Source organism: Ailuropoda melanoleuca, chromosome 15 (assembly GCF_002007445.2).
Source record: "Ailuropoda melanoleuca isolate Jingjing chromosome 15, ASM200744v2, whole genome shotgun sequence".
NCBI classification, from domain to species: domain Eukaryota; kingdom Metazoa; phylum Chordata; class Mammalia; order Carnivora; family Ursidae; genus Ailuropoda; species Ailuropoda melanoleuca.
This window is the reverse complement of record NC_048232.1, coordinates 45,060,358-45,076,016: the sequence shown is the minus strand read 5'-3', so window position 1 is coordinate 45,076,016 and position 15,659 is coordinate 45,060,358. Positions and strand designations below refer to the sequence as shown.

Sequence of the window (15,659 nt, the reverse complement as noted above, 5' to 3'; positions counted from 1 at the left end):
CTCCCCAACTATACTATGCACTACTTGAGAGCAAGAACTCCCAGAATATTAATCCAAGTACCTGTTAAATATTCCTATAATTTCTTGAAGCTACTAAGATGTGTCATTGGCCTAACCGTACTATCAGTAGCATCACTTCTGAACCACCCCACCTGTGCTCTGGTTCTCCACAAAACAAGTAGCCTTCACCTCAGTGTTCTTTAAACAGGAAGCCAAAGGAATGTTGCTGAAGCATGAGAATATGCCACTGCTCTCAAGTCAGGAGTCCAGATCCCAGAAAGACAAGTTTATTTCTTTCCCCAGATAGATGCCTGGGTCCTCTGAGAATTCAGATACAAGTATGTATCATGGATTCATCCTGACAGCTAGTTAACCTATGTGCCTATAAGACAGTAGGCATATACGAAGCACTCAGTAAGTAGTAGTTTCCCTTTTCTCCAATTCTCTAAGACTCTAAATCCTGTTGGTAAGAAAGTAAAAGTCACTCCAACTTTATTACCACTTAATTTCAATGCACTGAATATCCAGGAGAGATTAATTCCTGGTTCCCTATTAATTCCAATCTAGGAGACAGCTTCGGGGAGCCGAGGGGGTCTTTAAACCTATAAGGTATACCTAAAATCTTATGCACACTTGCAAGAAGATAAGCAGAAAACATCATGCAACTTGAATACAAGATTTCCTTCAATGGCTTCTACAGTTATCATTTGGTACACTGACTGTATTCACATGAACTTATAGATGAAAAGTCAGTTACATACTTGGATACAATCAGACTATACTGGGACCTATAATCATACAAGGCACTAGTCCAGCATTTTCTAGGTACCCTTATATACTACACAATTACTTCTACCCGAATCTGGCAAAATGTAGATTTTAGCAGCTCTGTATCCATTCCAAGAGGGATGTCCTCCCTTGTTTAATCTCAGTGAGAGTACCCTCAGTTTTGGAGGGTACTCTTCCTTCTTCATCTCTAACCTCTGTAATCATCAAGAACACAAAACAGATGGTAGACCTCCATTTTAATGGTACGAATTCCTGCTGAACTTTACCATACAGAGGTAATGGTAGTATTCAATACACTTGGGAAGCAAAAGAACATTTAGTTACATCAAGCCTAATGCACAATTACAATCTGTTGCCATTAAGAATAACATCAGTAACCTATCCCGCCTGCTATTCCTTCTATCTCTCCATCCTTTATGACGGTTAGCTCCTCAAGTTTTACCATTCTAATTTATACTACTGAAACCCAGACCCTCAAGTCCCCCAGGGTAGTTGGTGTTCTCTTTGACAAGGTGCATGCTCAGACTACTCATCAGCTAATTGAGCTATTTGGCCCTAGGGTCGGTCCTAACAGACAGAGACTGGGAATCCAGCCCCTGTCTTTTTTCACTAGTTGTAGTTTTCTAGATCCATACCCTGGAAAGGAATAACTGTACCCTGACCTGAGACATTTCAGTTCCAACTGACCTAAGGTTCAATTTTTCTGTAGACTAATACCTACAATGCCACATTAAAAATGCTGATTCACAATTGCTACAGGAATTCAGCCATTTAATATACTAAATTCCAACAGGAAATATCTGTCATATGTGATTTCTTTTATAAACTGAGTACCCTAAAATACTTCTCCTAATGAAAAAACTTTGCTTGTTTATTAATCTTTGTATATCCCTAATAATCAGCACCAACATTTTACACAAATTAAGAAGCTAATAAATATCTGATACCAAAAAAATAACTATATTTCAAACTTAAACCATTCTATATCTTAGCCCAATTACAATTTCACATTTGCAGGTTAAAAAAATTACATCAGATTTTAGAAGTCCATGTAGCTGATTATACTGTAAAATAATTGCCATTCTCCTTCATAAAATAACCTTAGCTTCTCAAATATAATATTTCTCCATTCCATATCTATTTTCTGCTGTGATAAATTGTGGGCTTTAAAAAGAAAACAAAGTAAGTTCTTTGCAGTTACTCTATAGAAACAAAGGGCAGCTTTAAAATTACTAGATATTTTCATGATAAAGGTTGCCAGAAAGGTGAAAGTAGTAGGTTTCATACTAAAACACAGGATAAATGAAGCAAATAACTAGCTAATAATATCCCCTCAGCAATTAGAATGAACATTTGTGAATAAATAAGCAATACCTCTTTAATGCAATATAAAGCTTTTTAAAAATGTTTCCTACTTAACTAGAGGAAAACTCCTTAATATCTGTAAGCAATTAATAATTTTATTTACTAATTCTGTATTAACAAAATTGCATGCCATAGCAAAAGAGGAAGAAAAAGTAGATGGAAGCTATATTTGTCTAACAAAATAAGTTCCTTCTACTAAACTTCAAAATAAATTTGAAGAATAAAGTGGTCTGACAAACTATTCTGATACCTATCAGAACTTTGCTTTTTTATTATACTAGAAAAGGGTTCCAAATCAAATAACTGATTTTTATTTGAAGCTGGTTAAGATACTCAGTCGTCAGATTGTTTTCTCCAGTTACTCTATGTCCTGTAATCTTTCATGGGAATTTATATCCCTTTTAACACTCCCCTTTCATTAACAGAGATGAGAGATAGGCAGTCTCTGACATTAACAGAGATAATAAAATCTTATTATATTTAACAGTTTGGAAAATTAACGGAAAAAACAGGAAGACTTTATAACTTAGTTTTATAAAAATTTTATGTGATAATAATAGCAAACATTTATTGAGCGCTTACTATGCGCCAGGCACTGTGCTAAGCGCTATTAAAGCATTACAGTACTTAAAAAGAAATAAAATCTTATATGTGGAAAAAGCATTGAACTGTGAGTCAAAAACATATATTCTATATCCAGATGAGCTAAAGTAAAAGAAGAAATATTTGCTAAACAAAGAGCATTTCACAGACTGTTAAATAATGGTCCTTCATTAATAAAAGGGCCAAAAACCACAAACAAAACCCAAATGACTAAACAAAAAAGTTTAACTTCCTCCCATGAAAACAGAGGATGTCTATTTTTTTTTATTTGTTTAGCAAATTCTTCTTCAAAAATGCTGTACTGCACAGGAACATACAGATATAAAAGATGTAAAAATAACTTTCAATCTATCCTATATCCAAATAATAAAAAACTTTGAATTAGAAAAGGTCTGAAATAATGAGGTTTTCCTATGTGAAATAAGGAATACTGAAAATTTAAAATCTTTCCTTTTAATTCCTAGAATTGACCCATAAGGGCAGCACTGGTTGTTCTTTATTTTGTAGCTGTTTTTTTTTTCTTAAATAAAGCATCCCAGAATAAATACAAAATTCTTACTTTGTTGCCCGTATAAACTTGCCCCAAACTGAGACAGCTGACCTGATGTAGATGGTGAAGCCAGCATCTAGAAACAAATTAATTATATTAGAGCATAAAGAAAGTACACAAAGCAATGCATTTACACTTATGAATCTGTAAAACATATTATATGTGAGAGCCAAACCACATTTCCCACTCTTCAAAAAAACATAAAACAAACATTAAATAATAAATTCCATGTTTCTTAAGAAAATATCACAACTGGATAAAATTAAAATGTACAAATAAAACTAATTTCTGATTACAAGGTTTTTTTTAAGTTACTCTGTATGAAGTTATACTTTACTTAAAAAACAAAAAAAAACCTAGGCTAACAAAAACATGAAGACAGTATCTCAAAAAGTCAGCCTCCAAAAGTTAAATTCTAAATTCAGTTTATTAAAAGTTGAAAATAAAATTACCTAAACAGACAAGTTTTATACTTTGTAAGAATATTTCCTAACATTTATATATGCAAATAGTTTACACACAAGATGGGTAGAAAAATCTAACAAACATACAATCATATAATAAATGGAGAGATGACACAATACCAAAGGACAAGTCAAAATTACTTACAAAAATACACAGACATGGTATATAATGTATACTGTCAGTGAGTGATGTGACTGTCTTTCAATTTATTGCATCAGCAGCTTTTTTTCCTAATACAATACACGTTTTTTGAGGGCATGTTATATTCATGGAACATGTTGTTTATTCCCTTACAGAGACTGCCACTGTATGTGGCAATGCTATACACAAAGTAGATACCTAAACTGAGTAAATAAAAATGAGTACATGTGAGTGCATGTTCAGGTATTCTCTGTCTTATATTAAGCAACCACCAAAACAATTTAACTAAATAAGACTTGGGCCATGGCATCAAATGGGTTATAATCTAACAGAAAAAGAGAATGAATTATGTACCTAATTATACTCTAAGGCACAATGTGGTAAATCATCTTAAGTGCACAATGTGGTAAATCATCTTAAGTATCACAAGAGGAAAATAATTCTAAACAAAGGTGAGGTAACAAATATTTTATAGAGCAGTAACATCTGATGAAGGATCTTCCAGGCTGAGAATATGCAGTGAGTGTTAAGTATGATAAAAGTTAGTGACATCATTAGAATACAAATAAAATAAACAACATAAGTGATTTCGTAACAGGTAATTAGTGAAAGGAGATGAGGCATACACCTCTGTGCACATTTGGGCAGAAACAGAAGAATGGGAAATAAGAGTACGCTGGAGCCAGATGTAAAGGGCAGATGACTACCAACTATGGCAATAAAGAGAAAAAAATAATATTAAGGAAAGAAGTGACCTGATCAGGCTCCGCTTTAGGGAGATAATTCCAATAGCAAAACTGGATGGAAATGGTAAGATACTAAACCAGAACAGCAGACGTGGGACTACAAAAGAGAGGCCTTCTGTGGGGAGAAGCAACAGTATTTCATGACCTGCTGAAATGGCTGAAGTTTAGGGAAAAGGAGGAGAGTAGAGTAAAGAATCACCAGACAGGGAACTATCGGAGGCCACTTTGGCTTCCAGCGAATTGTGCTAACATTGACTAAGTTAGAAAAACCAGAAGGAGAAATATTTAAACAAGAGGTTTTACAATACACATTGCATGCTATTTTCATATCAAAATTCTGAGTTGTTCTAATTATTTAAAAATTCACAAAAACTTTTATATAACAGTAGTTTTAAATTAATGATACACAACACTCTTCTGAGGTAAGGCTGAGTAACACACTACTCTAAAACCAGCACTATTTAAAATAAACAAATTTTCTAAATAAGCATCAAACCCTATAAAAATTCCTTCTCAAATCCAGAGGGTACATAATCTGAACAATTAAACTGAAAGAATACACATTTTATGCCTGATCAAGTTCTTTTGTTAGGTACAATCATCATTAATTACTGTTAGCCACGTAACTGGAAATATCTCAAGCACCTTAAAGGCTCATTTCCAAATTGTAAAAACAAGATCAAAGAAAATGTGTAATATATAATAAAGCTTTAGTTGGTGACAGAAAGTAAAAGGTTTATATAAAATACTGAAAATCATGATATTCTGTTATCATTGTTAGGTTACGAATGAAAGTAAAAGCAGTTTCCAAAAGCTACAAATATAAGAGATTGGCAAATATGACTGTGTGTCTTTGAATGAATGATTCACAATATGAACATGTTAGAATGGACCACTTAAAATTTTACTTTTCCCAGAAATTTATGTTTACTGAATATATAACTCCAAAGAACAGACATTTTAGTCCACTTTCTCACAAAGGTTATATATCCACAAGGAATTACGGGTGTGCCAAGATATCAACCGTCTCAGCACTAGGAAGCTAAGAGAAGGAGGCACAACATGAAGGTAGACAGGGCATGGCTCCCTGGGCCAAGCACTGGAGATCAAGAGCAGCAGGGTGATCCATTTATCAGTGTGACATAATAACTATTATCATTTCCTCTATGTGTGAGAGTACATGAAGAAGGTTAGTAAACAGTACTTTATAGGAATATGAAAGTAGTTTATTAAACTTAAGAGTTCATAGCCTTCAAAGCATCCATGTAAAATAAGCATTCATCAGTTACATGAACAGATGTTAAAACAACTGCCTCAAAATATGTCAAAAATGCAAATATATAATTTCTTATAAAACCAGTCCCTAAATGGTATGTATTTTTAAACACTGAAAGCATGCTTCATGAAATACGTCTGTGCTAAAAACGTATTTAACACACAATGAAGGAATGTGAATGGGATATAAATTCTATTTATGCAGGCAAAGAAAATGCACAAGAAATGTACCATGGCACAGCAATAACTACAATTAACAGACAACAGAAAACTTATCTATTTAAATTCTGAAAGTTAATAATATAAAGATAAATTTCTTAGAAAAATATAAAAACTTTAGATCAAGAGACATATTACAGTAGGGAGTGCAACATAAGCCCAGCTTTGGAGTCAGAAAAAAAAAATCTAGGTTTGAATCCTGGTTCTGACACTTACCTATGGGAGAGCCAGGCCTCTGTTTCTTTCCTGTAAGATGGAAATAACACTACCTACCTCACAGAGTTGAAGTGAAGATTAAATGAGATAAATATGGCATAGTATGTGCTCACTAAATGGTAGCAGCTGCTGCTAATTATCTAATTTCCCTCCCAATGCAGGACTCCCTTTAACAGCAGTCAGAGGGTCATCCAACCTTTGGGGAATTTACTGCATAGTACCCTACATTTACATAAATTTTTGTCTAAGAAGCTAAAAAAAGAAGCTCATCATCACAAATTTCAGGTAAAATAAGTAGAGCTTGTGTTCGTAGATGGGGGAGATGGCAGGAAAGAATTAAATATAACACAACTGGTAGAACACTGAAACCAGCAAGGTTACTACGTTCGCAGTCCAAAACCATCATTTCAATTATACCCTTCTCATTTCTCAAACAGTCTATAATATAAACTATATTCAAACAACAACAAAAACCAGGAAGCAACTAGAAGACACAGTAATGTGATTCGAGTTACTTCTGTGACCCAACAAAAGCCCATTTATCCTTGGTTTATTATATAGAATGTTAAGAAAATCAGTAAGTTAGAAACTGTATTTGAAAAATTATTTCCACTGTTACTAGATACAACTCGGAAATCCAACACCAAAAAAAGTTTTAAAATTTTTTGTTTTAAAAATACATACATTTGAAAACTTAATAAGCAAATCTGAGTCCTGCCCTCAATCCATAACAACACAAAGGTATTAATTATCCTGTGCTTTCCCATAGTGACCACTTCTCAATTATTCCCTTCAATAAATGTACCTTCAATCACAAAAACAGATTTTGGGACATTAAAAATCAGTTTAGTCAAGAAAGTATTTTCTCAGTAACAAATGACTTCAAAATGCAAGATTTGGTTAAATAAAAATTCCCTGACCACAAAAGCAATTAAAAATGAAATAAGTTCTTAAATATCCTTTAAAAAATTCATTGTATGATATTACTTAAAGGTGTGGTAATAATTCCTAACATTCTGTTAACTTATCCAGGACAAAAATAACAAAGTATAACTTTGACTATATCATATGTACAAACAGGAAGAAAAAAAACTCACAAAGGGAAAGAAGTTCTAAACCTAGGACAGAATCTGAAGAACATTTAAAATTAAAAACAGTATGGTTTAAAAAATGAAACCACTCATCACAATGAAATCTAACAGACACAAAAAGAAAGACTGTAAGAAGACAATATTTAATTAAAAAGACCAAAAGAAAAAAGGAGAAAAGAAGGGAGGAACAGTCAGAAAAATAAAACAGTCAATAACTCATAGGACCTTGTACCTTATGAATCAGATAAAAATAAGCTATGGGTTTACTAGGTATTTCAAATAATTCTGACTAAAACATTGTTTTAAAAAGAGCTTTTTTTAAAAAAGTGTAATACATGCTGAAATAGTCAATGTAATTAATTCCTATTGGGCATTTAACATTCAAATTCAAAGTATGGCAATGAACATCTTTATGCTACATTGTCTAAATTTCAGGTTAGAGCCAAATATATAAGAAGGCATATGACTGACTGAAGAAATGTTACATTTTTAAAAGGCTTTCAATATTTATTTCTAAAGTGTTTTCAAAAGTCTGCATTAATTATAGTTCCCCAGCAATTACTTCAATGCTCCCTTAGACAGTGGCTATTCTTCCATGAAAAAAAGTGCCTTACTAGTATAACAGAAATAAAGTATCATTTTCTAATTATGAATTTTTATTACTGAGACGAAACATTTTGTGATTTTTTGTACATATATCACAATTTGATATATCTTCTAAGTATATCATTTTAACCCCCCCTTTATAAATAGGCTTTTGTCTTTAAAATACTGAACTTGAAGATTATGCGAGTGTCACGAGTGTCAATGAATTTCAAAGGTTTTTAGAACATTCCCTTCAAATGATCTGACATTTAATTCCAGTTTCTTCAGAGTATAGTCTGATTTATTTACATTTAACTCTATCAGGTTATCACTGCCATAAAAATTTCCACATTTATATACATTCATATTTTCTCTCTTTTTTTTTTAAAGATTTTATTTATTTATCTGACAGAGAGGGCACAGCAGGGGGAGCGGCAGGCAGAGAGAGAAGGAGAAGCAGGCTCCCCGCTAAGCAGACAGCCTAACACGGGATTCATCCCAGGACCCTGGGATCATGACCGGAGCCAAAGGCAGACGCTTATTTGACTGAGCCACCCAGGTGCCCCCATATTTTCTATTTTTAAAGACGATTTTTGAGTTTAGGTAAATAATATCATCTGCAAACTGTTATTTTTCAGTATCAACTCCTTTCCCTCCCTTTCTTTAACAGACTTCCTGACAGCCTACTATCTCCTGAGCATTATTATATATAGGTTCTAAGAACATATCAGTAAACTAGACAGGCAAAATACTTGCCCTTGTTAAATTTAAATTCTAGTGGAGTAGAGAGGATAATAAACAATTGATGAATATGTACTTTTAGGTAAAGAGGTGTTATGACTGAAAATGCAAGAAAGAATTTAGAAGGATACAGTGGAAGTAATGCTGATAGTATATGCAAGGCTACTTAGGAAAAGAGAGAAGTCTTCTCAAAGAAGATATTTTAGCAAATATGGGGATATAGTGAGAGAGAGAGAGAACCACGTGAAGACTGAAAAACAGAAAAGAAAAACAGTGCCGACGTCTTTAGGTAGAAAGCAATGTGAATGCAATGAGCTGGAGACTCAGCCAAGCATGACTCCAAAATGTAGTTAAATACTAATTACGATGATGACAATAATGGTGAAAGAAGGTATCTTTATAACAGATTTTCATGAAATATTGGTTATTAATTGGCCTGAAAGAAATCCTAGCAGTCATAACTGTTGTAGGCTAACAAGTACAAAAGCTAGTAGGTATGAGTTCAGAATGGTGGCTGTTTGTCAAAACAAGGAAGTGGTCTATTTTTATCAGTTTTAAGAGTTTTTGTAAACATAAGGAAAAGGTGTCACATTTCATGTCTTTACAGCATGTATTAAAACAAAGGAAAAGGGTTTCCCACAAGTTTGTACCTTTAAAATGAGGACTAGAAAATGTTAGCAATAAAAATACAAATATATTTAAACAACTCTACACTGCTTAAATTATATAGTCCCCAAAGAGCTGTCTATTAACACATCTTATGTGAATGCTTTTAATTTTCTATGTCCCCCCAAAGAAAATAATTATGATAAAAATGAAATCAAGTCTGTATCTGCCTATGATTTATTTAATCTTGTGAAAATATTTAAATAACATATCTGTAGTATTTATAAAACTAACTGTATACTTCAAATAGCAAATTCACCATTCTATAGAAGGATACATACATATACAGGTTATCTCTTGATATAGAAGGCCTTGGAAAGTAAGTAGTAGTCCTAAAGAACTATTCAGCAATTTAATTAGTATAGTCACGTAAAGAACAGCTTCCCAAATACTTCTACAATCATGCATATGATAGAGTTAAATCTTATACTTAGTGGATAGGGTAAATCAGGATTTTGTTTATAAGTAGCTTAAAGACTGACTCAATCACTGGCCAGTTTTTCTTTATCATAAATTATAATTTGAAATTATTTTCTCACTGTTCCCACAGAGAAAAAAATTACAAAATTATCCCAGTTACTTATGTTTAAAAGCTTTCTCTTCAATAATACATTTCTCTTCAATTGTTTTTTTTTTTAAAGATTTTATTTATTTATTTGACAGAGATAGAGACAGCCAGCGAGAGAGGGAACACAAGCAGGGGGGAGTGGGAGAGGAAGAAGCAGGCTCATAGCGGAGGAGCCTGATGTGGGGCTCGATCCCATAACGCCGGGATCACGCCCTGACCGAAGGCAGACGCTTAACCGCTGTGCCACCCAGGCGCCCCTCTTCAATTGTTTTAATAAGTTATTTGCAGATGATATACATAAGTACATAAAAAAAAACCAACAGAATCAAATGGAATAATAATGTTATTATCGTTCATATTAGTAGCAAAATTTACTTACTGTTTACTATCTGGTCTTCTAAAAGTTTTGCATACAGTTATTTATTCAATCCTTGTAACACCCAAGAGTCATGTACTATTTTTCCTATTTTATAGATAAGAAAACTGAAACACACAGAGCCTGAGTAACTTGCCCACGGACAACTAGCTAGTAAATCATGTGAATGAGATACAAAGTAAAATAGCAGGACCTGCAGAGCCCATGTTCTTGTTCCTATTCAACAAAAACTAGGTAAGAGTTTTGTTAGGTAGTTGGTTATAAAATAAACACACACGCCAACTGTTCTATATATCAATAAAAACCAATCAGAAAAATGTAACAAAAATGGCAACCATAAAACCCTACTTACTAAAAAAGCATAAAGAACAGAAATAAGAGAGACACAGACTTCTGAAAGAAGGTAATCATCAGCATAAATGTGCAATAGTCGAAAATATTTTTATAAAGGATGTGAAAGACCTTACCTAAGATGTGAAAATTGTCTATAAAGCTACAGCAATTCAACTACGTTGTAATTTTGCCATAGAATCAGTATGAGAAACAGAACAAGAGTTTAGAAACAGGCCCAAGAATACAAACATTAATATATTAAGGGAGGATTTCAATTAGCCTTAAATGAATGGTCTAACTCAGGGGTGAGCAACTACTACTGCCCACAGGCCAAATCTAGCATACTGCTTGTATTTGTAGGGTACATGAACTAAGAATGTTTACTTTTTAAATGGTTATATACATACCCACATAATATACTTCCCTTAGCCTCCTGGCCAATAAAGCCTACAATATTTATTATCTGGTCCTTTATGGAAAAATTTTCTAACCTGTGATCTAAATTATAACTGGTGTTGGGACAACTAGATATTGGACAACCTCAATGAGAGGGCAGGGGAAGAGTACAGGGGTGGAGATCAGGGCACCGTAATGTTCACACCTTAAACCAATTTTGTTTTGTTTTGTTTTATTGAGAGAGAAAGAGCGTTGGTGGGGGGGCGCAGAGGGAGAGAGAGAATCTTAAACAGGCTCCACACCCAACACATAGCTCCATGCAGGGCTCAATTTCATGACCCTGAGATCATGACCCTAAGCCAAAATCAAGAGTCAGATGCTTAACCAACCGAATGAGCCACCCAGGTACCCCAACCAAAATACATTTCTAAGGCAGCTAAGTTATATCTGAAGAATGAAGCACAAAAATGCTAAACAAAGTAGATGGAAAAAGTCAAAGTATGATCTCAAAAACAGAAACCACAAAAATAGACTGCTGAGTCAAATTCAGTAAGAATGATAAATATTTTTACATTAAGAACCACTCACTAAACTGTAAGCAAAAAAACTGGGAAAATATTTTTAACAAAGCACAAGAGACCATTAATTTATGGAAAACACTTAACAAATAAACAAGACTTACCATCTCAATAGAGAAATAGAAAATGGCACAAAAACAGGTAATCCACAAAGGAAGACATACAAATGGCCAGTAACTACATGGAGAAAATACGTTATTAAGTGTGTGTAAATTTAACAATGTCTTAATGTATTTTTTAAGGGGGGAAGGGCAGGGGAAAGGAGAGAGGGAATCTCAAACAGGTTCCACGCCCAGCACGGAGCCCCACACAGGGCTCGATCTCATGACCCCGAGATCATGACCTGAGCCAAAATCAAGATCAAGAGCCAGACACTTAACCCACTGACCGCCCAAAGACCCCTGTCTTCATGTATTTTAAAGCAATAAACTTCTTTTGTATACTGCAAAGACTTAAAGGTAATAGCTGATAAGAGTAAAAACCGGTATAAACTTTCTAGTGGAAAATATGTGTATGTCCCAGAGATTTACATAATAATATTTTTAAAATAAAAATATCTGAAGTATTAAATCAAAATTTTAGCAGTAAATTATTTCTGACCGGCAAAATTATGGGTAAATTTTCTTCTCCCTTCTCATGCATGTCTTCTAAAATCTGCAATAATGCCCTATTTTGTTATAAAAAAGGTATCAGCAACAGTAGAAATGTATAAGTAGCTATTATATTATTATCCCCAGTTTAAAGAAGAAAAGGCTGAGGCTTGGAGAAGTTCTTGCTAACAGAGCCAAGATCAAAACACACATAAGGAGAAGGCTTTAGAGCCTAAATTCTTAATCTCTATGTCTTATTAACTTGTTAAAGTTTTGTAAAGCAAATCATTCTGTTATTTTTGTGACAAACAACTAAAGAGAAATGGTATCCAACATATGTAATTGTATTTAATCATTCTGACTAAAAACCTCTGATATATATTATTTCTGCTCTCTAGAAGACAGACATCTTTGTCATTCTCTGTACATACTTTATTAAAGATTTCAGTTTGAAAGCTTCATATCTTCCTAATCAGAATGAGTGCTTTTCATCAATAAGTAATATTCTACTACCGTTTTTTCCACCAAACTTAACTCGCACTATACAATTACAGTAATACACACATGGATTAGTTTTATATTTTTTGCAAGCAACACCACCAGAAGATATCCCAAATTCTTTAACTAAAGATCAACACATAAACAAAGAAACCTAAATAAAAACAAATTCAATTATAATTTACATCCAAGAAAAATAGCTAGATGGTCAGTAAAGTAACAGAAAATTAACTAGATGACATTATTCAAGGACATCTACTGTATTTTTTTAAGCAATTGAACTGCACACTAATTATAAAGAAAGTCACCACGTATTTTGAAAAGAGTTTTAACACAACTGATACATTGTTGCCAAAATGACACGACTTTCAAATAAAAATAAAGGGGAGTAACACCACAATAGGAGGGGGAAAAATTCACCAAAATCCTAAATCTAAATTAAGCCAATTTGTGAAATTCTAAGACACAGGAAGTGATTTACTAATGATCAACTTAAATGAAAAATGAGAGTACCTGTTCATATTTCAGAATTTTATAAATGCTTTAAACATCAGTAAGAATCTCATTAGGTTAATAACTAGAATAAACTGTTATATATAGGTAGGGAAATTAGGAACAGCAAGTTTATAAAAAGGGTTGAAAGGAGAAAAAAGCTGGGTGGGTATAAAGTACAAAAATGCAACTGGTTTGACTACTACAGTATATAGAGGCTTACCAAATTTGAAAATAACAATTTATTTAAAAATATTTTATTAATTTGCTAATTATGACTTGGCTGTGTTAAATCCTTTCATTCCAAATGGGATTACTGAACTACTAAGCCTTCCAAAGCACTTAATCCACACCTCTATACTATAATCATCTTCCATGTTTTGAATATAGTTCTTCAAAAATTTTTCTATAGTAGCATTCCTAACAGCTGAACAGAGGAGATGCTCTTACTAACTAAAGCTTAGGATTACAGCCTGAAGATTACATAGCAAAGGTAAAGTTTCATTTAATTTTGCCATTATTATCTTTAAATCTTACAAATCTACTTTCTACTCTGTATGCATATTTTAATATAAAAATAAGTTAAAAAAACAACTGATGATCTAGAAGTAATACCATGTTTACCTCTTGTCTTTGAGTACTTCCACAGTATTACCATAACCCAACTTCAGAATCAGAGGACATTTAATCTCCCATTAAAATCTAAGTTCATCATTTTTGTATCCCCAGGGCCTAGCACTGTGCCTAAAACATAGTCACTGGACCAAACACAGTATTCTGCAATTCATAAGCTGATTTTCAGAAACCAGAAAGAAACAAACATACACTGCTGAGTAAACACAATATAACTGATTAACTTACATCTTTTTCTGACCGATGTGGAAACATAGAAGACTGGCTGTAGTACATGTTTTCGTCATGGTAGTCACTGTCGACCCCCTCTACAAACTTCTTTCTTGAAGCACCAAACATGCTGTTTGTCACCTAAACAAAAATATTGCTTTTATCAAGAGTAATATTTTGGAAAATGTCAAGCTCTACCAAACTCTTATGTGGAAAACAGAAAATGAAGGAAACAATGCTAAGATAAAGAAACAGATCAACTAAGGAAGGGCTAATGGGGCACGTGAAAAAGTCATAAATCTAACTATAAGAATATAGCATTACATTTTTGCATCCAGGCTCTAAAAGCAAGAGAAGAAACTTAATAAAGCCTATCATGCAATAATTCCACTTAAAGAAATAAGTATCACTTTTTCTTGAGAATTTGCAACCTCAAATACAATTTTCACATAGAAAGATGTTTTAAAAATTTGGGTTTAGCTATTCAAAATCTTCACAGGTATCGTCAATATTAGTATCTTTGTCATCACTATGTCTACTTTGTAAATGAGCTGTTTTTCAGAGCATATCATCTTCATTTACAATCTAAGTTTATTGAGATACAGCACTTTTTCAGTCAACGTATAATGGCAAACTAGAAACTTCATCTCAAGCCACAAGTACCCACTCATAATAGTGATGTTTCATTTATCATCTTGGTGTAAATATATGATTTCTGTCATGTAACCTAAGTCTTAACCAAATATAACACTAGTAATTTTGAGCCCACACCAATACAAATAATTACTAAATCTATGTTATTAGTTCTTTCTTTCTTTCTTTTTTTTTTTTAAGGCAATGCTAGATAATGGTCTTCATGCTTCTTTTACTTAGGTAATCTCTCCCCATAATGTGAGGCTCAAACTCAAGACACAAGATCGAGAGTCGCATGTTCTACTAACTGAGCCAGGCAGGCGCCCTGCGCTAATTTTTTTTCCTTAGGATGACCTCTTTATAAAGTTTCCAAAACTTTCAAATGACCAGGTTATTTATGGTCAATGTGTCTCCCAACAACAGTACTTTGTAGTCCAAAGTAAAGTAAAATGTCATGATGGAAGACATTTGGAAAGACTTGAATACATGGTGACTGTATCTTTTCACAAAAATTTTGGGGAAAAACTCACATCAAATTTGACATCTGTCTTGTACACTCATTATGAATAAAGGTATTTTCTTCAATTATAAATAAGAAATGAACAATTTCTTTCATTTCTCATTTCAAAATAAGACAGTGTAGTTACTACTGTTTATCGGTAAACATGGTGAACTGATAAGCTGCAGTCTTTAATGACCAAATTTGACACGCAAGTTTTTTGAAAGCATCAGACTATTTAATAATTGCTTTATATCTTAAGGTCTCTATTAAATTTTTAAGAAACTCAAATATTTAACCATTCTTCCTTTTGAGGTCGGAGAAAAAGTTACTGAGTTAAATATGAGGAACAGTCTGATGACAACTTAGCCACTGTTTTGCTGTATGCTTTGGGGCTATTA

General features: G+C 33.2%; 1 protein-coding gene across 7 annotated transcripts in view; it reads right to left on the bottom strand.

Moving 5' to 3' along the window:
* CNOT2 (CCR4-NOT transcription complex subunit 2) overlaps nucleotides 1-15,659 on the bottom strand; it is a 118,380-nt gene that overhangs the window by 30,980 nt on the left and 71,741 nt on the right. For 4 of the 7 annotated variants that reach the window (XM_034644426.1, XM_034644428.1, XM_002922184.4 and 1 more), the window contains 2 exons: nucleotides 14,145-14,267; nucleotides 3,317-3,383 (listed from right to left, as the gene is read on the bottom strand). In XM_034644426.1, coding sequence (XP_034500317.1) covers nucleotides 3,317-3,383; nucleotides 14,145-14,267 — 190 coding nt within the window. Of the gene's footprint in view, nucleotides 1-3,316; nucleotides 3,384-14,144; nucleotides 14,270-15,659 lie in introns of those variants that run through there. The other 3 variants (XM_034644430.1, XM_034644429.1, XM_034644431.1) reach the window with 2 other exon arrangements.